We start from the raw sequence: 25,888 nt of genomic DNA, 5'->3' as shown, positions 1-25,888 counted from the left end.
AAGAGTAGTAAAAAGATATTAAATGCACAGAGTCCCATTCTTGGCCTGCACAACCATAGTTTAAGCTTAATTAGCTCTTAATCGTAAGAGATAATAAAGGAGCAGAGTAGCGTAGTATCTAAATTAATAGTTTAAGATAAATTGTCGCATCAAATTTGCATATAAAATCAAGGGTTGGTTTACTGTCTGGGTCATCTCATGGCTAATACCATCAAACTTGATACTGCGCTATATACTATTATTATATAAAGGTTGATACGTGTCAATCCGAATGATACCCGTTTTCTACTTCACCTAAATGAGAGACTTTAACAACCCATACAGGCATTGAGAAATCAACACGAGAACTCGCTGGTGGAATTAAATGTGTAGACGCAGGAAATGTGCGCTACTTGGCCCATAGTTCAAGACTTTTTTGGATCTAAATTCATCACCAGTGGTTGTCCTAGAATTTCTCCCTTTTTCGATAGAAAGATCAAATGCATATATAGGATGCAGTCTATTAACAAATCCGATGAAAAGAATGAAAAAGAAAATCAATTTAAGGCAGCACAGGCGCCACCCAGAAAGAGAGAAGCAAAAGAAAAAAAAAAAGACAAGATGGAAAACTTTAGGAGCATATAAGGAAAGCTAACTAAAGAATATGGCAGACCCTTTGTTTTCTTTTTTGCTTCTTGGTCTTTGGAGGTTGGAGAACTGCCTTGATTGCAGCATCAAACACGGCCTTCACATTCTGCATTTAAAAATTTATAACTGTTTCAGCCAGGCTGCGCGTGCGCAACAAAAATCTTTGATAGGGAAATGTAAATACATACGATATATGATGTAATCAACATGTTCCAACTAAAACTTCTAACGTCGGCAACACTACAGGCATATCTTACAGGGATGTCATATTGGCAATGATCGTTTTAAGACAGTCTCATAGGTCATATTTCTATTTCAGCTTTCATCAACACTTGGGCTCGAGATTTCAAGGTTTTCCCTTCAGTTTACAATTGACAAATGTTATTCCAGACATGGTACTACAGAAATAACAGTGTAAAACTATAATGCAAGGGAAATGTTCTCATATTTCCCACACTTAATCAAGGACTCTTTACCAGAGACAAAGCATCCATGTTACAACCAGAGCTACATATTTCTCTAGATAAGCTATTAACTGGCTGTGTTCATACCTTTATGAGAATGTGCAGAGATGAGAGACAAACCTGCTGTGTTTTAGAGCTGCATTCTACATATGCCAATGCTCCTATTTGCTTCTTGAGTTCTATGCCCTAGCAATCAAAGAATTAAATTAATATAATAAAGCAAAAAGTCATATGCAAAAATTCCTATTGATTACTTATTATGAACAGAGAGAAATCCACTTTTTCAACTCACACCATTGGAGTTTCTAAATGATTGTAAAAGGATTGGTGGTATGAATTATGCAAGGCTACCTGCTCTCTTGAAATGGTGCATGCTCCAGGATAATCCAGGTGAAATTGTCCATCTTCCCTCAGATCTGCCATTATGCTCAAATCAATCATGACAACTATGCCAGATTCATTATTCCATAAGCAATTATATCTACACCACCAATATCTGGGCAAAAACTTAAAAGAGTAATAACATACATGCTGCAAATATTCACTATAGGATTTCAAGGAATAAAGAGACCAAGTGCAGAGAAAGAAAAAATGGAAGTAGTTCACAAGGGACATGAATTACTGCGGAATCCCAAATATTCATACATGCCGCACCCCTGCACGTGCTTATATGAATGAATTGTACAAGCATATACACTGGAACAGAAAAACATATGTGCAGAAGAACAAGAAAAACAGTTAGGACATAAAACCATTTTACATTTAGACCCCATTGAAGGCTGCAGAAACTTGAATAACAAAGCTTTTCATTCTTCACTTTCTACATGACCAGCGTAAGCACTTAATGGACCAACCAAAAACAAAGAAAAAGGAGCCTGATTAATTTAGCATTAAGGAAAGTAGGACCCTGGCAATATTTATTCACAGAAGCAATAACTGAATGTGGGAAAGAATGTATACCTAGTTTAGTCCCCACCAGAATAATGGGTACTGACGGGGCATAATGTCTGAGCTCCGGGACCCACTTCTCCAACAAAAAGGGGCATAAAGGAAAAGATACACAATAAAGAGAAGAATCAGAAAGTACATACACATATTGTCTAACACCACAAATAAAAGGATAACATGTAATAGTAATGTAAATAAGGATAGAAATGGGAAAAGACAAGTAAACAAGAAGAAGAAATTGAAGAGAGAAAGAAGCTTACTTTTTTTGAAATGTTTTCATAGCTAGGCCTGCTTATGAGTGAAAAGGCAAGAATGAAAACATCAGCTCCTCTATAACTTAGAGGCCTTAGCCTGTTGTAATCCTCCTGACCTGCATCAATTATACTAAAACTTAAGTGAGAGTATTCAATTGAATTATTTTTATAGGACACTTTTAAGACATCTTAACAATTTACTCAAAAGATTAACTAAGAAAGTCATCATTGATTACAGGAATTATTGCTCTTTTGTTATAATTAGTCTTCAAACAGCAAAAGAAAAGCTCCAACGAAGTGTTCAATTGCCACATAAAAATAAGGCATCATGGTATTACTCAAAGCATATAAAACCATGTTTAAATGTTGCCACAACATAATAATTTCTAGTTAAATGTGAAGCACCTACTTTAAGGAACTAGAGCCAGTGATGATCCCTAGTTTGATTTGGCAAATGCATAAGTGCCATCATATGCTTCAGAAACGACATTGGGTCTTCCAATATTAAAATGGGAAAGACAGAGTGTAATTCCTCTACTTCTCCTCAATGAGTTTGACAGAGCATAAAAGATATGCATAATGGTTACTTGTATCATACATAATTCTCTGTACAAATAGTTGGAAAGTCTGAAAGCGTAAAAAACGAAAACCTGGAAAGCAAACTGGGATTTTAGTGGCAAGTGAACTGTATGAAAAGATGGCTATATACAGGTAAAAATGTTTCGCCATACTTTGCGCTAAACAGACAAAGCATTAAGAAACAAATTACACTAAAGCAGTCAAAAGGTGAAACTTTTGCTCCCAATTCAACGTATGAATAAGACTGGTAGACGCATTGTCAGATCACTTTGATCAATGAAAACAGATTTAATTCGTGTTATTATCCCAGCTAAATTTGAAAAACATGAAAAATTTATGATTTTTGTAACAAGGAAAGAGAGAGTGTATACCAGCAGTGTCCCAGAGACCCAGATTCACAGTCTTGCCATCAACCATGACATTGGCACTGAAGTTATCAAAAACAGTAGGAACATAATCCTGCCAGGAGAATAAGCAAAGTGAACTTAAAAAGAAAACTATAGTAAGAAAAGACAGGACAAGAAAGAAAAAAGGGAAATGAATAGGAAGTGAAAAAGAAAAAAGGAAAAAAAAATAAAAGAAAGAAGAAGAGCTACTGTAGGGAAGGTGTTGCTAGTGTAAGAGATAAGAAGACACGTCTTTCCAACAGCTCCATCTCCAACAGTCACACATTTGATAAACTTAGTTGTAGTAGCCGCTGATGGCGCAGTCATTTTTCAACAGAAACTCTTGTGATCTTCTCTTTCTCTAAATATAGTCTTGTTCACGTTAAATACTGAGAGAGATTGCAGAGGAAGAATGTTGAAGAAAAGAAGCAAAAATTTGGAGAAGCTTTTTGAAGGAGGGGAAAAGATTTTGGAATTCACTTTAATTTGAGCTGTCAGGGAGCCAAAAAGAGGAGACCTGAAAAATATAGAAAGGCAAAGCAAAGCACCAGAGCAGACCACCTATACCCCAACCCAATTCCAATTTCATTCAAATTCATTTTCCATATCACGCGCTATGCACCGTGCGTGACCATCAAACTTTGCTTCTAAATTAAATTAATACGCTGTTATTTTAGCACCCCTTTTCTCCAAATTTTCTAACCTTCTAAATTTATTTTGCAAACTATAAATCACTCGTGCTATCAGTACTAATTTAAATGAAATTCTTGAAAAAATAACTGGAAAATTAAAATAATATATAGTTTATAATATTAAATTATATAAAAATATATAATAAAAAAATGTCATTTTTACTTTCAATTATTGGACATTTAAAAGACGTAAAACTGTTAAGCGGAGAGTTATTATAGGGATGAATATGTAGCGCGTGGAGCACAACCCAAAAACATAAGAGGTAGAAAGAAATAGCAGCGTGTCACCGCAACGACAAGGGAATTGTTGCCGATCCCTGTCGTATTGCTGTACATATATGCCCTTTTTGCAAAAAGTGATTCACATGAAACTACGACATCATTTTATTCATTTTTTAAACCATTAATCTAACAAATAGTTTGTATTTATTATAAATAGTAATTTACGAATATACCAATTCATTTAAGCTAGTCCGGTAAAAGAATTTGAAAACCCTTTTTTTCTTTTTATCCCATAATTTGGTCATCATGGATAGTAACATGGCATCAAAGAAACAAATGGACGTTGGAGGAAATCTTTAGGGCGGTGCTTTTCAGAAATTAGTGATGCGCTTTGAAGAAACAAAAGTGAAGAAGAAGAAGAAAAAGAAAGAGGACTGAAAGTGTTGGCACCACACAAACAGATGAGTAGTTCAGTTAGCTGATGATGTTAAGGTTGAGGCAATACCAAGCTTTCCTATTCTCATTCCGTTTCAAACAACTCAAAGCCCAAAACAAAAACAAAAAAAGAAAGGAATTATGTCCCTATTTATGGTGTTGATTTTATTTACAAGCAATTAAACTCAAATCTCTTATCAATGTACCACAGTTCAAGTGTCTGTTTTCCTTGAATATTCATAGCGACGTTATTAGAGCCCAATGGAATTGAACTAACATTACTCGGAATACTACATATGCAGGAGACGACAAGGTAGCCATATGTAAGAAACGACAAGGTCGATCTAGGTGAACATGTCATATCCATAAACGACATGTCGTATTAGTGGGAGGTCGAAAATGTCAAACGGCCGACTAAAATATCAATGTGTTAGATGCATAAAGAAAGAGCGATGTTTAATCGCAGATAGACGCACGAACACAAGCAGTTCAGCGATTATAATGGGATCAAAAGCAGCAACACCACCATACCCAAGTGCTGCGAGAATCTCTGATTCTCAGTGCTACCCTCAATATACTGCTTCTCTTAAATGTAAGCATGCTCTTCCTTTTCTGTTTTATTAGCTGAACTTCAATTTCCCCTTTTTGTTGTTTCGTCTCTTTCTTTTTAATATGCAAATTATATGTCTAAACGATGAATTAAGAGACAGGAGATTACCGGGTGTCCAATTACATGTGAACTGTTCCCTTATAGCTTAAGCATGGTTTTTTTTTCTTTTTTTTTTGCGACTATAATTGATGATTAAGTAGAATACAACTACTGCAATTAGGGCAGAAGCTACAAATTATACAGGTGTCTTGTCTATAAAATGTCGATTTGACTTAAATTGTAGTAAAACTTTAGCTGTGAATGGAAGTGCATTATTTTTCTGGGCAGCTTGTACCGTCGTCTAATTCATTATGTCTAAGTTGTTTAAGATTTGCATTATTCTACATCATGTTTCCGTTATTGCTTTCTGATTCCTCTCAAATTATCTATACTGTCATATAGTTGTCAAGTTGAATTATGGCATTTAGCTTATTATGTTGTATTCGCTGGTAATGCTATATGAAACTTATGCTTATTTTTAGTGAGTATTGTGTCATTCTAGTAATTTTGCTTTTAGTCTAACATTCCCTAGTTCTTCTACACTAATTTTTAAAAGGTTCCTCTCAATTCAATCTCAACTTTGCAGGCCTGGAAGAGTTTAGCTCAGATAAGAGTAAATGTCAAAAGCATTTTGATGTTTACAAGGAATGCAAGAAAAAAGAGGTACTGATTATCTTTTAATATAAAAGGCTTTGTACCCCTGCATATTGTTTAAAATAAAATTTTCAACCTTTCTCCAAATTGTTACAGATTGTGCTTATGCTCATTCATCCTATTCTGCATTACATAATTGTGTTCTCTTTTTTAACAGAGGGAAGCTCGGCTGGAACACAACAGGAGTAGATCATTCTTCTCATGAGAAGATTATGTAGATCTTTGACAATTGTTGGTAAAAGTTTAATAGTTGGGTTCTTAGATAGTATCAATCCATTTTTCTTCAAGAACTATGCTTGTGATTCTTTGGCTTCTCACACTAATTTAAATATGAACCTTAATTGTCCATGGCACCGAGATGGATTTTAATAATTTGCTCTTGTATGTGCAATGATATAGTGTAAGCATATGCATGAAGCTATGAAAGAGTATTTGTATTGACAAATTATTCTTTGGACCAGTCAAATGTCCCTTGAGTTTCTAGCTATGTGAACATTCTTACACTAGTATAAATCTCAAAATTAGACTTTTTTCTTAAACAATGAAGTATTATAGATCAGTATATCATGAGGCATTTTCAACCTTAGCAGCTTGTGTGAGATAGAAAATATAAATCAGTATCATATACTAATTAGAATTTATTTGAAACTCATGGGTAGCACTATATTGTTTCAGAAGCATTGATTCGTATCTGGTCAACACATGGCAAGTATAATAGAGTTAAAAATCTGGGAAGGCAGCTGTTGGGATTGAGAATTTATTAGAAATTTCAATTTTGGTTCAGGAAGCATCTATTTGTAGTTACAAGAAAACTGGGAAAGGAGTTGTCAGGATTGCAATCCCGGTCGCAATCCTCGCCATGAATGGACAAGTTTAATATAAAAGATTGCTTTGCAAATGTAAACTTTTACAGTTGATGGACTAATTTTGAAATGATCATACATAAACCAATTTAACTATGGCCCGTGGCCTTATTTCATGAGAAAGAAATTAATATTATGTTGCTGTAGAAACATTTGCTGCATGGTTCTGCCCTTTCAGTTCTGGAGATCAAGGCCTGAGCTTTGTAGTTTCATTCGTGTAATATGATCCAGGCGTTCGCTCATCTCAGGTGTCAAGTAATTCTTCCAATCTCCAACCGTACCCAACCTGTAAAAGAAACTATTTGGGACCTTTGAAGTCATACCGTTCTTGGTCACAGCCAAGTTCTTAAGCCTATCCAAACTGCACCTCTGCATCACCTTTTGGACATCCTCATCCTCATGGAATGGTTTTCCAAGAAACGAAGCTAGCTTCTTGGCTTCCTCTATAGGGTTGCTTTTGAGATCTTCATACTTCAAGAAGAGTATCTTGTGAGGCATTTTCAAGCTTTCTGTCCAATATGACAAAACATGATCAAAGAATGGGCCATAGGGGTGAACTCCGTTGCAGAAACTATGGAAGGCCGTGTCAAAGGGAAGGGGATCTTGCCGAGGTCTGAAGATTTTGTTGAAGAAGTACCATAGAGAAACTAAAGTGTCTTTTGGATTTCTAGTTATATAAACTATCTTGCAATTGGCTTTCTTAATTGAATGAGGCAGGGAATTATAAGGAACATGAGTGTGAAACAGTCTAGGTGACGGCATACCTAGAGCTGCAGATGATAGATCAGGATGCAAACTATCTTGGTAGATCTGATTCTCTAAGTTAGGTGCATAAGCATGAGGAACACCTTTAATAAGAAGGTCTTCATCATCTGAATCTCCATGGATGATGGAAACGCAAACGGCCTTAAGCCAAGTGGTGCCAGTTTTCAAGGAGGAAGCTATGATGACATCGTTATCATCTGCTTGGAAGTGGGACTGGAAGGCTGATATGCGTTCTATTTCTGTAGAACTGCACCAAAATTCTTCCCATCTGTAGATATCAATGACTTCCCAAAACTTTTCTCTAGGAAGCTGATTCAGCTCCTGGTTTGATGAACTTTTAGGTAGCTGATCGTTTGATGAAGTTTGGAGGGTAGGATCCATGGTATTAGCTAATGGGAAAATAAGGCTCCGATTTCTTCACAAGTTCCTTGCTTAGACGCCTGAATGATGCTAGTAAGTATGTATATATATATATATATATATATATATATATATAATAATTTTGGAATATTAGAATCATAAACAGAGTGCTACTGAACAAAATGTTTTCTTATACAATTAAGTAAAGGTCAAGGAATGTTATATATTTGTCAAACCCGTGAAGGGTTGTCATTATAGCCAATAAAATATTGCTATCTATTACGACTTTGAGAGGATAAATAAACAGCTAATACATTTTGATAGAACACTAATTAATATTTAATTTTTCAGAAAAGACTATTAATATTTAATCACTTTTCAAATGAAATGTATAAAAAGATTATTTATATAATTAATAGTCTTTTTCCAGTTCGTTACTCCTTCAATTTCAACTGCCTTGTCTATCTGAATTACTAATAATTCCGTCAAAAACAAATTGAAAATGTTGAATTCAAAACCTATAATTAAAGAACATTATCATACATTTTGAATTCAAACTTAAAGCCTACGAATGCATAGACGAAAACTTAACCCTTTTCACTTTTCTGATTGATGCAATTCAGCTTTGCATATGTATTGATACTGCTCTTAATAACGTTTCTGTTCTCTATTTATGATGCAAATATTTTGCCAGACCATGATCACTCTGTGTGCATAGCTTTTGTAAATTCTTCTTTAACATATATTTGGTTATTCTATAACTTCATGTTCTATTTCAAGTACTTCAAATAAGGGTATTTTTTTAATCGATGAACTTAAACTCAATGATATCATTTCAAGACTGTGAAATCTGGAGTTCGAACTATTTTACCTTATAATTGTCCAGTGAATCTTTAGCAACCCAACTACCTTTGAGAGTTCAAATTCATTTCTGTCTCCTCCTGCTCGATTTGTCCCCATCCACTGCAATCTGATATTGATTTCTTTGTGGTCTATAAGTGTGACATTAGTGGTACTGAAGATGCTTCAGAATAGTTCAGTTTGCTGCTTCGATGTTTGATTACGTTGCAGGTGATCTAACTGTCGATACACTAATGAGGAAATGGCTGTTCTTTTGTTTGGTGCAGCTGATTATAGCACAAATAGCAATTGCTAGAGTAAAGTAGAGGCGTATTTAATCCTCTAAGCCATTAAAGCAAGGGCAGTCTCAAAAATGTTTGCAATATGTGAATCCCCAACAAACAAAGACAATATTAATTGAAGATATAATAAATAGTTATCAAGAATTAAAACATCAAGAAACTCTTCTAACACAAAGATTAACTCCATTTCCAGGTTGCACAACCAACCTAAATGCTGGGGAATGATGGTGTGCTGGGGAGAGAGAGGCTAAAAGAATCACCTTCAGTTCAGTCGTAACAAAGTACTGGGCTGTACAGGTTCGAGCTCCAATTCCAAATGGCATGTAAGCCTGCAGACTCTTGCTAGTTCCAAGAATTTCATTTCCAAATCTGTCAGGTTTAAACTGATCTGCATCTGGCCCCCTTTAATCAGGTTTATGATGTAGTTTGAATGCCGGTTCCTTTCGAAATCATGATGCCTTTGAACTCAAAAAAGCCCATGATGCAGTGATAGCATGGGCTGCAAATAATATTTTAATAATAATAACAAATTTACTATTTCAAAATATTTTTTTAAATTTTATTAATACAATAATATAAAAATATTTTAAAAATATTTATTAATTAATTATAGTATTATATAAATTAATACTATCAATATAATTAATATTACTATTTTTAAAATTAAAAATTTATTATATAATTAAAAATTAATTTATTATTAAATATAATATTAAAAATATAATTTTAAATGTTATTTTTTAGAATTAAAATTATTATCTAATTAGAAAATTAATTTATTATTTAATATAATATTTATTATGATAGAATTAATATCGTTATTTGATTATAAAATTTTATATTAGTTAATATAATATTAAAATAAATTATATTATATTTTTTAAAATTAAAATAAATATTTAATTAGAAATATAATTTATTAATTAATAAATTAATAACAAAATAAAATTAGACATCAATTTAAATTTTATATATAAAAGATAAATACACATATAAAATTTTTATGTTCCCATGCTAAAAGACTTCAGATGTGGACAATTAATATGTATATATATAGATTAGATGCAACAAGTATGCTACAATACAATAAAATAATATGTGTCAGCAAAATAACATGCAACACCAAGGCAAACCCACATGCAGAAACAATCAACACAAACGAGTTGCCACATCCAAATGACGATCCTTTTCTGTTTCCTTATAAATACCGTTCCATTCAGTTTCCTTTTCATCATAACATTGGCCTCTCTTCTCTCATATACACAATGGCTTGCTCTTCTTTTCTCTCTCTCAGTCTTTGCCTTCTTTTTCTTTCCCATAGCTCTCTTGCTCAAATAGAGCAAGCAACTTCGCCATACAGCGAGGGCAACAGGATCATTGTCAACTCAACCGCATTAGCACTGTCGAGCCTTCTCGCAGGTTTCAATCGGAAGCTGGTCTGACAGAAATTTGGGACGAGAATGATCAACAGTTTCAATGCGTTGGTGTTGTAGCTATGCGCCATACTATTCGAGAGAGAGGCTTATTGCTACCACAATACGTCAATGGACCTAAGCTCATTTATGTTGTCCAAGGCATCTCAACTCTTTGATCGAATTTTTATAGCACAATTTTCTCGTTGTTAATTTAAATGAGTTCAATGCATTTCTTTTTATGGTCAATGCAGGCAGAGGCATTCAGGGATCAGTATTCCCAGGTTGTCCTGAGACATGTCAGTCACCATCAGAATCACAGTCAGAGAGTCGAGGCCAAGAACAGAGCCGGAGAGACCAGCATCAGAAGGTTCGTCAAATCCGGGAGGGCGATGTCATTGCCTTGCATACTGGAGTAGCTCAATGGATTTACAACAATGGTCGATCTCCTCTTGTTCTGGTCCAAATCATTGACACTAGCAATCCTACCAACCAGCTAGACCAGAACCACAGAGTAAGAATCGTGTACATGATATAGACTAAAATAATTGGAAATCGCAAGTGTCCAGATGTGTTCTAATTTTTGTATGTAATTTCAGGACTTCTTCCTCGCGGGTAACCCTCAACAAGAAGTACAGAGCCAAAGAGGTGAAAGAGGCCGCCAGAGAGAAAGAAGACCAATCTCTATGGGAGGCGCACGTGACAACTCCGGCAATGTCTTTTCGGGAATGGACGAGAGGATGATAGCAGAAGCTTTCAACATTAACACAGATCTTGCAAGAAAGTTAAGGGGTGAAAATGACTTGAGAGGCATCATTGTGAGCGTGGAGCATGATCTGGAGATGCTAGCCCCACCAAGAAGCCAAGAAGAAGAACGAGAATAAAGAGAAGAAGAAGCACAACGACAATTGGAAAGGAGCCCTAGAGGCAGATCCAATGGCCTAGAGGAAACTTTCTGCACAGCCAGGTTGAGACACAACATCGACAAGCCATCAGAAGCTGACATCTACAACCCACGCGCCGGCCGTGTCAGCAATGTCAATAGTCACAACCTCCCCATTCTCAGATTCCTCCAACTCAGTATTCAGAAAGCCGTCCTTTACAAGGTAAGGCTTAAAGAAGAGACTTGAAATTTGACTAATGGGGCTTGTATGTATACTTGCCTGAACTAATTATAATATCAGTGAATTTTGACTCTATTAAAAAGCATCTGAGAAGTTAGGAGTTTGAACCTAACTCAGAGTGCAATTAGATAGAACAAAACTCAAAATCTTTATATGGCAATGAATTTTGTTAATGCTATATATTTTCTGATAATTTTATGCAGAATGCTATAATGACACCACACTGGAACATCAATGCCCGCAGCATTCGGTACATCACTAGAGGAAGTGGTCGTGTTCAGATCGTTAATGAAAACGGAAACTCAGTATTCGATGGACAGGTCCGAATGGGTCAAATGTTCACAGTACCACAAAACTTTGTAGTGATAACAAGGGGTATCCTTCAAGACTAATGATAAAGCAAAGATCAACCAACTGGCAGGACGGGTCTCAGCAATCAGGTCCATGCCTGAGGAGGTAGTAGCAAATGCATTCCAGGTATCCGTGGAAGATGCCAGGAGGCTTAAAGAGAATAGACAGGAAGTCACACTGGTGAGTCCTGGAACTAGGTCAACATACTGATGTAATTTGGAATGGAAGATAAAACACCAACAGCACTAGAATGAAAAATAAAAAGCCCTACAGTTCCTGATAGGCCTGTACGGTGTGCGGGAGAATGAAAGTTTAACAAGCTTTGAGGTTAATAAATGGCAATGTTTTGCACCCAAATATATGAATGTCTTGTTTTCCTTTTTTGCAAAGAGATGGGGATGTTCCCAACTCTCTCCATCAAGGAACCACAAGACAAATTCAACCAATAGCTTAATGTTTTTAATCATAGGCATATACTCCACTCTACCAAAAATTTTGTTCCATTTTTTAAAAGATATCTAATGCATTAAAAATTATTCATATTATTTTAATTAAAAAATATTACTTATCTCATAAATTAATTAAATAATTTTCTTCCCTTATATTTGCAATTGTAAATGGTAGAGAAATATGAAATCAAATTATTAATTCACAGATAATTATTCTGAAATAGATAATTATATCAATTTAATAAATACGCATAAATTTAATTATTTTTTAATTTATTGAACCCAATCCTGATATAATGACAATGTCCAACCCACAGGCTTGAGATTATGCAACAAATAATATTAACAGACTAAATTATTGTTGCTTGTGATTTTAATTTTGCAGGACCCAAATGTACAAGAAATGGCCATATTTGAAAATTGTATATAGAGTTTAATTTAGAGCCAGAAGTATATTAACCAATGGCCATACTCTCTAAGTATATTTACTTTATATAAATAAAACTAAGCAAAAAAAGAACTAATTAAAATTGCTTTTCATTTAATATAACACTAATTAAAATATTAAATTATTGCCTCTGCTGGTATCAAAAGGCCCTGCCACGTTTCAATTATGGCTGGGCCTTGTATCCACGAAGTCCAACAAGAAACAATTGAACGAAGATGGATTTCTTTTTTTTCTTTTTAGTGAAGTTTTATTTTCAAAATAGGAAAAAGAAAAGAAAAAAGAAGGACAAGAAAACAAGAGAGACAGAGAGAACATAGAGGAGCTCTCTCTCCATCTCTTAGACACAGAAAACCCTAGTTTTTACCGTCTCTCTTCAATCTCATGCCTTTCCATCCTTCTTATATCTCGTTTTAATCTTTAATCTTCTGATGCACTGGAGGATCCCTCTTCGTTCTTTCAAATCAACCAAAAACCCTCAAATCTAGGGTTTACTTTCCCTTTCTTCTTTGGTTCTTTTTTTTTTTTTTTGGTTGTTAATCATCATCATGCTGCTGTGAAAGCTTGAAACTTTATCCAATAGGGTAACGAAAAGGTTAGGTCTTTGAAAGTAAAAGATAAAAAGAGATGTACAAAGATCGAGGAGGAGGTTCTTCGAGATCGGAGATGGATCGGAAGCGCATAAATGATGCGCTGGACAAGCATCTAGAGAAGTCATCTCCTTCAACTTCCCGTACCCTGAATAGTAAGGACAAAGAAAGGTTGTCCGTACCATCTACTTCTACCGGTAAATCTCAGTTCGATCATCGCTCCGCCTCCATCTCCAAGAACAAATGCTCTGACGGTTTGTTTTCTTTTTTTTCATGATTTGCCTTTTTATTTATTTATTTGTGTTTTCGGTTACAGACGAATATATGTGTAGGCATTTGGGAATTGTCATTGAAACTTTTTTTTTTTCGGTGCTCTCTTCCTTTTTCTCTTGGAGACAAATGTGTTTTGTTGGATCTGCATTTCTTGAACTATCTACTGTTATTATGTTTACAGGTTAAGTTACTGATTTTGTAGGTATATATAGGGTAACTCATCAAAAGTTCTTTTTCTTTCCCTTTATGTCTCCTTTTAGTATTAATTTGCTGCAGAGTACATGTAATGACAAATTTATCACTTTCTGGAATTACTAGGTGAATGACATTCAACTGCTGACTTCTCTTCTATTTGAATGAAATACAGAGGAATCAGAGACTGACAGTGAAGAATCAGATGTTAGTGGTTCTGATGGGGACGACACATCTTGGATCTCATGGTTTTGCAATTTGCGAGGAAATGAATTTTTCTGTGAAGTTGATGATGAATACATCCAGGATGATTTTAATCTTTGTGGCTTAAGCAGTCAAGTTCCGTATTATGATTATGCACTTGATCTGATTTTGGACGTTGAGTCCTCCCATGGTAAGCAACCATTTTTGTAGCAACTGGGATCTCTTTTATCAATTTCATGGGTTTGATTGTGCATTTAGAATTTAATTCTTTGGTGTCCTCTACTACCTAGAGGCTAGAATATAAAATACGCAAGCATGTATTATAGCATTATTTTCTTCTAGAATCTGTGACCTTGAAGTACAATTGCGGAGCTGGCCTTTGCAGTTCTTGCTGAAATATCACATCTTCAATGCTCATGTATTAACATGGAATCTATTTTCTCCGTATGCTTCACTGCTTAATATAAGCCGATGGTTTGAAATCTTATAATATAATGGATAGTTCCTTATGAATTGTTCGTTTTTGCATGATTTCTTTGATTTTATTTGTAAATAATCAATTTTATGACTAAGAACCTTAAGGCCACATATTAATTTTATCGGCATTGCTCAAGTAAAAGTATGCGAGTTTCATAAAAAAATTTAGAAAAAAATAATAAAATGAAGGTTAGGGCAGTAGAACCTAAGGCTGACATTCAGGGCCTTGATTTCATATTCATAAATTCATAAAATACTTTTTGATTGATACCCAAATTTGCAGGTGATATGTTCACTGAAGAACAGAATGAGTTGGTGGAATCTGCAGCTGAGATGCTGTATGGTCTAATCCATGTTCGGTACATATTGACTAGCAAGGGAATGTCTGCAATGGTAAAGTAATTTCTTAAATTCTTTGTATGTTAATTTTTCTGTTAGTTTCATCATTATCGTCTTAGTCTTGTTGTTTAACTTCTTTATGAAAATTTATGCAGTTAGAGAAGTACAAAAATTATGACTTCGGGAGATGCCCAAGAGTATACTGCTGTGGACAGCCTTGCCTTCCGGTTGGCCAATCAGATATCCCTCGTTCTAGCACTGTTAAGATCTACTGTCCAAAATGTGAAGATATATATTATCCACGCTCCAAGTATCAAGGCAGTATCCTTTTGTTAGACTAATCATTTCTAGCTGTGAGGTTTAAGCTGCATAAGTTATCATATTTCACATTATTGGCTATAATCGGAGTGTATTCTCATTCCCTTGCTGTCATCTTTCTTTCCTTTTTTCTGAAAAAAAAAGGTCATAAATTGGAGTTTGACGATGCAGTCTCTTCTTATGAGTTTGGATATCTTTTAATTATATGAGATGCATGTGCTTGTCATGTCATGCTTCATGACTTTGTGGCTGTGATACTAGACATGTGCCTACTGAAGTTGGATAATGTATTTGACTCTGGGCTACTTCTGATTTTTCTTTTTAATGATTTTTATACTGAAGTTTCTTTGACAATACCTAGATATTGATGGAGCGTATTTTGGAACTACATTTCCTCACCTTTTTCTGATGACATATGGGCACCTGAAGCCACAAAAGGCAACACAGAACTATGTCCCAAGAGTCTTCGGATTCAAGATCCACAAACCATGACATGGGAGTTGGATATGCATACAGGTGAATGAAGGTTTTTCCATCAGCACGTTTTGTACTGAGCCTTGTTATTTTGTCCGAAGTGTTATCAACTAACAAGCCAGGTAAAAAGGTGCGGCAGTTCTGCAGAGTTACAATTGATTTGGTGATTAAAAATGTTTAAAAATGCGATATGGGTTAGTAGTTGACCTATCTTACATTTTTTATTTGTGAATTTAACAGAGCGATTGTAAGCTTATTATTATTATTATTATTTTTTTTTTTTTTCCTGGGTTGAGAATCGTTTCCAGCATTATTATTATGGTGCCTGTCCTGTCCTCACCCTCCATATGATCAACTATTACGGCCCTAGACAAAAGCTCTGCTGCAATTTTTTTTTAGGTCTAAGGCACAGGTCGTCATTGAGGATTTTGATAGTCTTTCTATCCGAAATTTAATGGAAAATATTCATGCCCGTGGTGAACATGTGGTTGGGTTCCTTTTTCCAAAAGTCCCTTTTGTTTGGGGGATTAATGCGATGCCTGATTGGATATGATGTTAATGGTGCCGAAACACTGGGCCTATTTGGTGGAGTTGTTTGTGGTTTCCTGGAAAAACTTGTTTTTTGTATGTGCTTTCTTCTTCGAAGTGATATCATATGATACGGACATTGACAGCCCTATTATTGACGACGAGAGAGAAGTAAGCAATCAAGCACCCCTAAACAGAAACAGTGTCCGGGTCTTGTGAAATTAATAATTGAAATCCTAAGCAACGGCCTTGTCAGTTATTTTTTGTTTCTTAAACCCCAAGAAATCCTGTACAACAAGAAAAACAGGATGATCCATTTCACTTGGCAGGCGGTCTCAAAGCAGCAAGGAAATTTCTCCTCTGGATACACTTGCAAGGGAAATACCAAACATTGGTTTGGGAGCTTCCGAAAAAGAATTCATTATTTTCTGCTACTCTTAGAATTTCTCAGTTCCAGCAAAATAGTATCATCCGCTTTTAGGTGTGGTAGAGCCCAGAGCAAGGTGTGCATGGTCCTGTTAATTCATCCATTTCCTACTTGCACATTAACCATTTGTATTAAGAAGAAATTATACCATACACGCTATTTATTTATTTATATATATATATTTATGCTTTCTATTTCTTTCTTTTTAATGTTTTTGAATTAAGTTTTGTTATTTTTTTTGTCTCTAACCATTTCCTTCACTAATTCTACTTCTTTCTCACATGATTTTTATGCTTTTAGTCTTTGATTCTGCAATTTTTTCAATAATTTTTTTATTTTTTTTTATTTCTCTTTCAATCTCTATCTAACTTCTCATTATTCCTTCATTTTCAATGATTCAGTTCTTCATGCAAGTGGTTTATGAGTCTCATTTTTTTGTCTTTGTGTGGGTTGTTATGGTTAATATTCGATTGTCATCCTCTCCAAAAAGAAATTCTGTTCTAATTCATAAATTATTAGAGATCTATGTAGTGGTTCTGCTTCTACTAGTAAAGATTTAGGTGTAATAGGTAATAAAAAGAATTCTTATGGCAAAGAGAGCTAAGATTTTGAAGAAAAAAAGAAGAAAAATTTAAAATCTCTTAGGATTCTTTTATTAAGAAGAAGGAGGTTGTTGATGATTCTCATTCTTTTTTAAAGAAGAATGTTGATGTTAAAACTTCAAAAATAAGAAAAGAAAATGTTGATATTGGTGGTAAAATTGTCATTTGCATTATACATGAGTGCACTCTAAGTATTTGATGAAATACAAAACAATTGCAATAATAATAATAATAATAATAATAATAAAAGAAGTATATGTATAGTTTGAGAGTTTAGAAACTTAGAAGGTAAAGAGAATATAAAATAGAAAAACGAGAGAATAAGACTAAGAAAAAAAATTTGGTCATTTTTTATGAATACTAAGACCTGAACTCCATATTATGCTTTATATTTTTTTCTGTTTGCTTTATTATTGTTATTTTAATTTTGGTTATTATAATGATAACAGCAGTAGATACTCATTATTTACTCATAATATACTCAAAGTATATTATATATCTAAAATAAACTCGTTATATAGTTAGTATATACTATTTACTGTACACTTTTAAAATTTGTCCTTTGGTAATAGAATATTATTTACATCAAAGTTTACGTATGTGATATGTTCTTTCCAATGTCCATTGTGGTGAAGAAAAATAAGTATTATCGCAATGTTTGCACATGAGAAAAAATATAAAATATTATTTCATAATCAGTAATAATTACAATATAATATACTTGAAATATATTAGTTATATATTCATTATATATCTTTTACTATTTATTTTTAAATCTATTTTATATGCTTATTGTAAATATATTCATTTTATATATCAACATATACTCATTAATTCTCAATATACAAATTTTGTACAACATATATATGAATAAAATTATTTAAATATTAATTTTTATAATTTCATAATAAATTATTATTATTTATATACTCATGGTATACATTTTATTGTATATTTTTTTCTTCTAATATGTATTTATTGTATACTCATTACATACTCTTTACTGTAATTTTTAAAATTTATTTTATATTTTATTTAAAACTATTTTTTATAATCTATTATTGATTTTTTTTTTTTATTTATATCAATATAATAGTCAATACAAGTACTTTATAGGATATATATCAATAACATATTAATTTGACTCTATTTTTATAAAATTTCAAAACATATACCTATAGTATATATCTATATACTCGTTATATACAATTTTTTTGGGTTTTTTGTACATAATTTTTTATTACTTATTTATCTTTAGATTTGAGAGCTTAAATTCTTTAATCATCTTATTCTATATATAAATAGTTAAATGAATCATATAATATATCTGTTTCGAAAGATTTTAACGTAGTTTTTTAAATAACAAAAATTTAAAATAATAGATCGATGAGATTACATTCCCTATTTTTAGATTTGAATTTGATGAATATTTATTGAAGATACTTTCTGTTCTCTCGTTTTATTATTTATTGTAATTGTTGTCGAGATTTATGGTTAATTTCTTGAGATTTATATTTTTGTTATATTGAGTTGCTGCGATTTTTTGAATGTTTAGATTCGTTATTTTTTAGCTAAGCACGCGTGTTTTTCTTGTATTGTATAGAAATAATTTTTTTGGCCATCAACATATTTTTGTAAGTTTGATGTCTTGGAGTATAAAAATTAAGAAACTCTATTTTTTAGGCATTCCTATAAATTTAAAAAATTAATTAATGAGAATTATATCAATAGAATTGAATAACTCTTCAAATTTAGGATTAAAATTTGTTATCATAAATGCTTTTCTAAGTTTCTTATGTATGATACTTTATTATATAATCACCTGAACAATTATATCTACATTTTCTTTCATGGAATCAACTAATCAAAATAGAAGAATAAACTGAATTGATGGGTTCAAATAAGCTTCTTATTTTTCTGGTTGAAAAGTCTTGCAAGTGAACATGTAAAGAATAAAATATTATTAGACGAGCAATTTTACATTAATATTTGTATACAAAATTAAAATGGAATATTTTTATTAGAGGACTTGGAATGATAAGCCACGATTTTGGCCGCTGAAGCGGAGTTTATTAATGTCTTCAATTTCAAATTGGGATTTGTGTTGAGCTCTGCAAGGAAAAATATGGGGTGGCGTATCAGTAATTTTGTTACAAAATTGGCGGTATTTATTTATAAGCGGTTTTGAATTGGCAAAGCATGTGATGCCACGTTTGCTTATGGCAAAATTGACGTGGCCCGTGGGGGCTATTCATTGGTCTGTCTCACCTCCCTTTTTGACGGATTCTTTTGTCCTTCCCTCCAAGTAGGCTAGTGAGCCTTGGCAAGCGATGAAATCAAAGAGCCTGTCTATCTTACTAAAATACCCTCCCTTTTATCTCTAAATTGCAAGTGCCATGCCTGATCTTTCATTTTTATTCTTTTAGAGCATAAATAAAACTTTGTGGGTCTATTACCAATTGACTAATATTATAATAAAATTTTGAGAAAATATAATAATTGATAATATATACTCCTCTTTTATAGGTTCTTCCTATTTTTAGAAAATTTTATCAGTAATATATGAATTAATATTAAAATTTTTTTAGGAATTAGCATAATTATTACTTAATTAAAAAAATAACACATATTATACGCTGTTTAAAATATTATGTATTACAAATAAATATATATATATATATATATATATATATATATATATAAGAAAAATTATGTATTACAAATAAAATATTATGTATTAAATAACACATATTATACGCTTATATATATATAGAACTTTTATGCGTCCATAATATATTTTTATTAAAAAAATAAATAAGAAAAATCTATTGCAACAATCAACTCAAATATAGCTTTTCACTTGCTGCCTAGATTAGGTATTATAATCGTTTTAGTAGGTTGATTTTTATTAAATTTTATTTTAAAAACAGAATCAATTTATTTACTTACTTTCAAAAATTGATTTAAAAAAAAAGGAAAATTTTATTTAAAATTTTATAGAAATTAAAATTATGGATGGTTTAATAATTGATATTGGTAAGAGTAATTTTATATTTTGAGGAGAGTGGAGTTAGAATATGTTCTAGAAGACTCTTGACCGAGTAAGGAGTGTCCTAATGGATTCTATATATCCCCACAGGAGCCATTAAATTGGTGAAATTATTCTATAAATTAATGTATATAATGATTTGAGAATTCAGACTACAATAATACCAGGCAACATTCCATACATTTAAATTAAAATATTTATAAATTGGTTGCATTTAGCTTCTCAACCAATAATTCAGACACCAACTTATACATATATTTTCTAATTTTATTTTTTAAATTCGATTGAAATCAACAACTAAAACAAACATAATTGTATAATGGGAAATATTAAGTACAAAGAGAGAGAGAATGGCAAAAGTGAAAATAAAGAGAGTTGGTAAGGTAATTTGTGAAGGAAAAGTTGAGAAAACAGAGTCTCTCTCTCCTGTAATGTGATAGTCAGAGGTTTGAAATGAATGGAAACCCCTAAAAACCATAAACTCCACAAACACACCGCTCTTTAAAAAGCCTTTGCCTCAAAAATCCCTCTCTCCGCTCTTTCTTCACGTAACAGAAAAATTAGAACCAAATCAGAAGCAACTGCAAATCAAAAGAGAGATAAGGAATTTGGAGAAGAAAAATAAATCTGTTATGTAATGCATCAGAAGAAATCAGAAGTTCAAATCGGAAAAGAAAGCATCGGCATCTCTTCCGATTTTAATCCTCTTCTTCATTTTCTTTCTTCTGCTTCTTCTTCTCCTGATCAGCACAATAACAATGATAATAGTAATAATAATACTAATAAATCAATTCCCACTTCCCCTCAATTTCTGATTCAATCTTCAACTATCTATAATCATAATCATAATCACGATGACCCCATTACTCCTTCTGCTTCTTCTTCTTCTTCATCAACCCCTTATAAAAGACCTCTTTTGACCCATCATCGTCCTCACCCTGCTTCTTCTTCTCTCTCTAAATCCCCTTCAATTTATCACTTCTCTACTGCCCAACACAATCAAACCCTTTTTTCTGTTTCTCTCGCCGCCGCCTTTGGTTTCCTCCGCCGTTTCAACCACGTTCGCCGTCTCCGTATTCATCTTCGTTTGATCCTATTATTATCTCTCCCATTTTTCTATTTCTTGGTTTCACATCCAAGCCACTCTTTTCTTCTTGATTTTCTATCAGCTTTTGCTTTCTCTGCTGCTTTGTTGTTCTCTTTAAATCTAGCCCTCCCTCGTCTCCCTTCAATCCGTTTGTTTTTGGCTCGTTCTTTCCCAATTAAGCTCAAATCTAATTCTAACATAACTAGACCCCCTTTCCCCGTGTTTTGGTCAATTGGGTCTAGAACAAAATCGGAAAAAAGAGCGAATTCGGGATGTTGGGTTCAGGTCTATAGCAACGGAGACGTATATGAGGGTGAGTTTCATAAGGGGAAGTGCTCGGGGAGTGGGGTCTATTACTATTACATGAGTGGGAGATATGAAGGGGATTGGGTTGATGGTAAATATGATGGCTATGGAGTCGAAACTTGGGCTAGAGGGAGCAGGTATAGAGGCCAATATAGGCAAGGTCTTAGGCATGGATTTGGTGTCTATAGATTTTACACGGGAGATGTTTATGCTGGAGAATGGTCTAATGGACAGAGTCATGGGTGTGGAGTTCATACTTGTGAGGATGGCAGTCGCTATGTTGGCGAATTCAAATGGGCTGTCAAGCATGGCCTCGGCCACTACCATTTCAGGTATATTTCTTTAATTGATGAATCATTGTGTTCGTGAGTCATGCAAGTCTGATACACACACAAATTGAAGTATAATTTTGTGGATAATCTAGCAATGTTGGACTTTAAGCTTTTGGAACTTTATTTTGCATTGGCTATTTGGTTTTTGTTGTTGCTGTTGACAAATTTGTATAGCTGAATATCAATAAAGATAGCATAGGTATGGTAGAGATTTGAAATGTTGAGAAATGCTTTCAAGAAGATAGTTCTATTGTTGTAGGTTTTCCCACACCACAAGTTATATCCAGATGGAGCATGAGCAAGAAAATTTGTTTTTTGCTTTGCAAGTTGTTATTAACCTCCAATACATTATGATGCTGAAAGTAAGCATTTATTGGGAAATGATGCAAGATTGTTGATGAAGCTATTATTCTTAAGCTTGCTTTGAAATTTCCCTTTTATACTTTCCTTGCCTTGTCCTTGCTAAAATAGGGATGAGTTATAGGATTTGATTGAGCTAAATATCAGTTGTTTAAATAGATTTTATAATGAGTGTGGAAGTTGCCTACTTGCCTCTTTAGTGCCAACAAGTCCAGTTATGAGTTTTCTTTTATGTTTGCTCCGTTAAGATAATTTGAATCTAAGCTCAGCATGGAGCTTACATAGCAAGTTATAGCCAGTTCAGTTCTTACAAGGTTCATCTGATTAAGCCTCCATGGTTACAGCTTATCGTTTTGGTTAACTAGTGTTATCGTGCAATGTGTATTATGTGTAATAACATGAGTTTTGCTTATCCTGTCAAGTTTGATAATAGTTTTTTCCTTGGATTAATATTCGAGGATTGACAGGAACCTCTTAGAGCCCCACTTATATCACCTGCTGGTTTCATTGGACTTCTGCATGGGAAAAGTTATGTAACCAAAGAAATAACTTTTAAATGCATTGAGTTGAAAGAGTTGACCTTCGAAAGTCTTAGATTAGCATGGACTAGACCCCAAGGAGGCTAACCCAACTAATTACTGGTTAAGGTCCAGCAGCACATGTTTGTTTGAGGACATGTACATGTGTGCATAAGTATTTCTATGCTAAATATCCCTTTTTGAATTCTAAATATATTTTTGGTAGCTGGATTACTTGCAGTCATGGACGTCTTTAAATCACTTGCAATTCTACTTCTCATTTTATTGGCATTTGTGATTTGAACATTCTGTAGAAATGGGGACACATATGCTGGAGAATATTTTGCGGACAAGATGCATGGCTTTGGTGTCTATCTTTTTGCAAATGGACATAGATATGAGGGAGCTTGGCATGAAGGTAGAAGGCAGGGCCTTGGAATGTACACCTTTAGAAATGGCGAGACTCAATCTGGTCACTGGCAGAATGGAATTCTTGATGTCCCAAGTACACAGAATACCACATATCCTGTATCTCCTGTTGCTGTTTATCACTCCAAAGTACTCAACGCAGTGCAGGTGTTTGGATTTTTTTAACTTCACTCTCTGTTTAATTCTTATCTCCTTTGTGTTGTTATTTGATCCCACCCTCTCATCTCATGTTGCTTATCAGTCATTACTTTGGATTGAATTTTGTTCTCATCTCATCTGTCAGTTGAAGATGAAAATGTGACCAAAAATAAAAGTAGAGCAAACTGAGCATTTAGGGGATAGTTATCATGGTTTTCTAACATTTGATATTTTTATCCTGTGATTAGGAAGCACGACGAGCGGCAGAAAGGGCATATGATGTGGCAAAAGTGGATGAACGGGTGAATAGGGCTGTAGCAGCGGCTAATAGGGCAGCTAACGCAGCAAGAGTAGCAGCAGTCAAGGCTGTACACAAACAGATGAATCATAATAATAACAATGACAACATACCAATTCCAATTGTGTGAGCGACTCCCTTTGCAGATCATTAATTAGAGAAAACATAAGACGGCAGTGAGAGGTTAATGGCTTATGTGATCTTACTTTTCAATAGCTTCACACTTTGGACAGCGATCTTCTCCTCAGCCTTTTCCATTCTTAAAGAGGCTGGAAAGAGAACATGCCAGCATGGATTCCATGCTGGGGTGGAGGAAGATTGGTTAGTTTGTTTTCTTTGACGTGCGCCAGCCAAGAAAGAGAAGGGGATGCCAGTATTATATTTGTTTATTCTTCTTTTATCTTACTCGGTAGGTTTTTGTAAAGATGAGGTAGATGTAATGTAAGTAATGCTGGTCCTAAGGTGAAACCTTATTCCGGCGGTGTTGTATGTGATGAACTAATTGGTACTTTTAAGTGAGAGTATAGTGATGTCGTCGTCCAGTTGTGCTGGGATGAAGCCATGCTTCATTGAACACTGCACATCAGTGCTGAGGAAAGAGAAAGCCATACAGGTCGAGCTTCATTTGTAGTCACGGTTGCATTAGCATGGACGTTGGTTTTTTTTTCTTTTTTCTTCCGGTAAAAGCTGTTCATCAACAATTAGTTAAGATATTCTCTCTTACTGCATTGTCTGAAGCTAAAACCCTACGGTGTAGCAACAGTTTTATTTTCCCAAACAGCTTCCTTACTTGCAGTTCAGGTTAACATCAAATTTTTTGTAGGAATGACCCAAAAGCCAATCTATCAAAGAACTAAAGACTAGAAAACCTATCATAAACATCAAAATTTGCTTCATTGAATTCAAAGGTTCCTCAAGAATTATCCAGAAATCAAACAGGAATTTGTTCTCGAGACATTTTCAACCAAAATTACATGCAAATCCATATGCCAAAGACTAACTCTCAGTCTGCTCTCTAAGTCTTCGAATGGTACTCCTAACGGTCACTGCACTCGCAGTATTCAAGGTGTAAGCACCTCCTGCTTTCACTTTGCCGCAGTCTTTGCATCCCCAAATACCCACAGCCTTTCTCTTCACTGCATACTGAAGGTAATGGAACACTTTACCAAATCAAACAATGCTGACAGAGCGAACAAACTTATTACAGAACAATCAAGATAGATGGATCGATTACCTTCCCACAGAACTCGCAGAAGAACTTGCTGTGCTGACTCACCTCCATCTTCTTAATCTGCTTCCGCAAACTAGCACCATAACGGGTGCCTGCAGTGTAAACATATAGTGAGTTCCTTTCACATATATAGGTCCAAGACAGGTTACTCACCAAAGTATAAAATAAAAAAGCCAAATGGGCACTAAGAAGTGCCGTTGCTATCAAACAATAGACTAAAAGGGTACTACATATGACAATTCAAGTTCACAAATAAAAATAATTTCTTAACCTTACAAGGAGGCTTTGGGTGTTAATTGTCATCATATCGTAGTGGCCCAGCATTATGAGTGTATGTTATGCAAAAGAGTTTTTCGAATTTCTTGGAATGCAATTCATTTCTGCTGATGGATCAATTGATAAAAAAAAAAAAAGAAGATGAAGAATAGGACATACCATATTTCCCCACGATACCGGCCTTCTTGGTCCTCTTGGTCTGTGGATTTACATAAGGAACAAAGAAAGAGAGGTCAGGCGTCAAAACGAAACACTTCTAAGGAAAAAAATAAATGCTATAAAAGAAGCTGACTTCAAAACAGACCCTAAACCCCTCATTTGCAGGATTGCTCTTTGTTATCAGGTAACAATTTAAACGAGCATAACACAACTCTAGAGTTGTAAAATCATTTTTAGAAGAAAAGAAAGAAGAAGAAAAACAATACCATTTTGGATGGCTTCGACGAACAGCAAACCCCAGATTTAGAATTGAGCGGCCAATCGAAGAAATGTGATTCATCTATTTTATACACTCGAGAGAGGAAGGTCAAGGAAAGTGTAGCCCTAGGCCCATTAATTCATTGGGCCTTATTGCTACTCCACCATATTATTTTAGCTAATAATAACATAGTAATACTTT

The 25,888-nt window shown here is 34.0% G+C and overlaps 6 protein-coding genes and 1 pseudogene across 10 annotated transcripts; 4 read left to right on the top strand and 3 right to left on the bottom strand.

Annotated features, from left to right (window-relative positions):
- Positions 1-440: 440 nt before the first annotated feature.
- LOC8266646 (rac-like GTP-binding protein RAC2) lies at positions 441-3,816 on the bottom strand. 2 transcript variants are annotated; one of them, XM_048378749.1, is made up of 7 exons: positions 3,469-3,816; positions 3,244-3,331; positions 2,300-2,409; positions 2,052-2,115; positions 1,443-1,507; positions 1,179-1,277; positions 441-733 (listed from the first exon to the last, which is right to left on the bottom strand). In XM_048378749.1, the coding sequence occupies exons 1-7, from the start codon at positions 3,583-3,585 to the stop codon at positions 635-637; spliced, it is 642 nt and encodes a 213-aa protein (XP_048234706.1). In that variant the 5' UTR covers positions 3,586-3,816; the 3' UTR covers positions 441-634. The 2 variants fall into 2 exon arrangements, with proteins under 2 accessions (XP_048234706.1, XP_002526481.1); XM_002526435.4 differs by having other exon boundaries at positions 1,212-1,277; positions 3,469-3,804.
- Positions 3,817-4,874: 1,058 nt separating this feature from the next.
- On the top strand, positions 4,875-10,404 carry LOC8266647 (cytochrome c oxidase-assembly factor COX23, mitochondrial). Of its 4 annotated transcripts, XR_007214464.1 has the most exons (6): positions 4,875-5,199; positions 5,843-5,919; positions 6,068-6,145; positions 7,005-7,991; positions 9,234-9,363; positions 10,362-10,404. XR_007214464.1 is itself a non-coding variant. In XM_015723751.3 (4 exons), the coding sequence occupies exons 1-3, from the start codon at positions 5,007-5,009 to the stop codon at positions 6,113-6,115; spliced, it is 318 nt and encodes a 105-aa protein (XP_015579237.2). In that variant the 5' UTR covers positions 4,876-5,006; the 3' UTR covers positions 6,116-6,145; positions 6,586-6,909. The 4 variants fall into 4 exon arrangements, 2 of the variants coding, with proteins under 2 accessions (XP_015579237.2, XP_015579236.2); XR_007214465.1 differs by lacking the exon at positions 7,005-7,991; XM_015723751.3 differs by lacking the exons at positions 7,005-7,991; positions 9,234-9,363; positions 10,362-10,404 and adding an exon at positions 6,586-6,909 and having other exon boundaries at positions 4,876-5,199.
- Positions 6,948-7,919, bottom strand: LOC8266648 (cytosolic sulfotransferase 6). The gene is made up of 2 exons (XM_025158657.1): positions 7,538-7,919; positions 6,948-7,282 (listed from the first exon to the last, which is right to left on the bottom strand). The coding sequence occupies exons 1-2, from the start codon at positions 7,917-7,919 to the stop codon at positions 6,948-6,950; spliced, it is 717 nt and encodes a 238-aa protein (XP_025014425.1).
- Positions 10,291-12,213, top strand: LOC8266649 (annotated as a pseudogene).
- Positions 12,214-13,087: 874 nt separating this feature from the next.
- Positions 13,088-15,975, top strand: LOC8266650 (putative casein kinase II subunit beta-4). The gene is made up of 5 exons (XM_015723753.3): positions 13,088-13,665; positions 14,052-14,270; positions 14,841-14,950; positions 15,052-15,217; positions 15,576-15,975. Exons 1-5 carry the CDS (start codon positions 13,449-13,451, stop codon positions 15,704-15,706), a joined length of 843 nt encoding a protein of 280 aa, XP_015579239.2. The 5' UTR covers positions 13,088-13,448; the 3' UTR covers positions 15,707-15,975.
- A 4,763-nt stretch (positions 15,976-20,738) lies between these two features.
- Positions 20,739-24,429, top strand: LOC8266651. Its single transcript, XM_015723752.3, has 3 exons — positions 20,739-22,019; positions 23,212-23,473; positions 23,713-24,429. Exons 1-3 carry the CDS (start codon positions 20,932-20,934, stop codon positions 23,890-23,892), a joined length of 1,530 nt encoding a protein of 509 aa, XP_015579238.1. The 5' UTR covers positions 20,739-20,931; the 3' UTR covers positions 23,893-24,429.
- A 208-nt stretch (positions 24,430-24,637) lies between these two features.
- Positions 24,638-25,836, bottom strand: LOC8266652 (60S ribosomal protein L37a). The gene is made up of 4 exons (XM_002526441.3): positions 25,695-25,836; positions 25,429-25,468; positions 24,997-25,085; positions 24,638-24,905 (listed from the first exon to the last, which is right to left on the bottom strand). Exons 1-4 carry the CDS (start codon positions 25,695-25,697, stop codon positions 24,759-24,761), a joined length of 279 nt encoding a protein of 92 aa, XP_002526487.1. The 5' UTR covers positions 25,698-25,836; the 3' UTR covers positions 24,638-24,758.
- Between the last annotated feature and the right edge of the window lie 52 nt (positions 25,837-25,888).

The sequence above is a fragment of the Ricinus communis genome, chromosome 1, assembly GCF_019578655.1.
Source record: "Ricinus communis isolate WT05 ecotype wild-type chromosome 1, ASM1957865v1, whole genome shotgun sequence".
Taxonomy (NCBI): Eukaryota; Viridiplantae; Streptophyta; class Magnoliopsida; order Malpighiales; family Euphorbiaceae; genus Ricinus; species Ricinus communis.
Note: the sequence above shows the minus strand (reverse complement) of the source record. Positions and strands in the feature narration are given on the sequence as shown.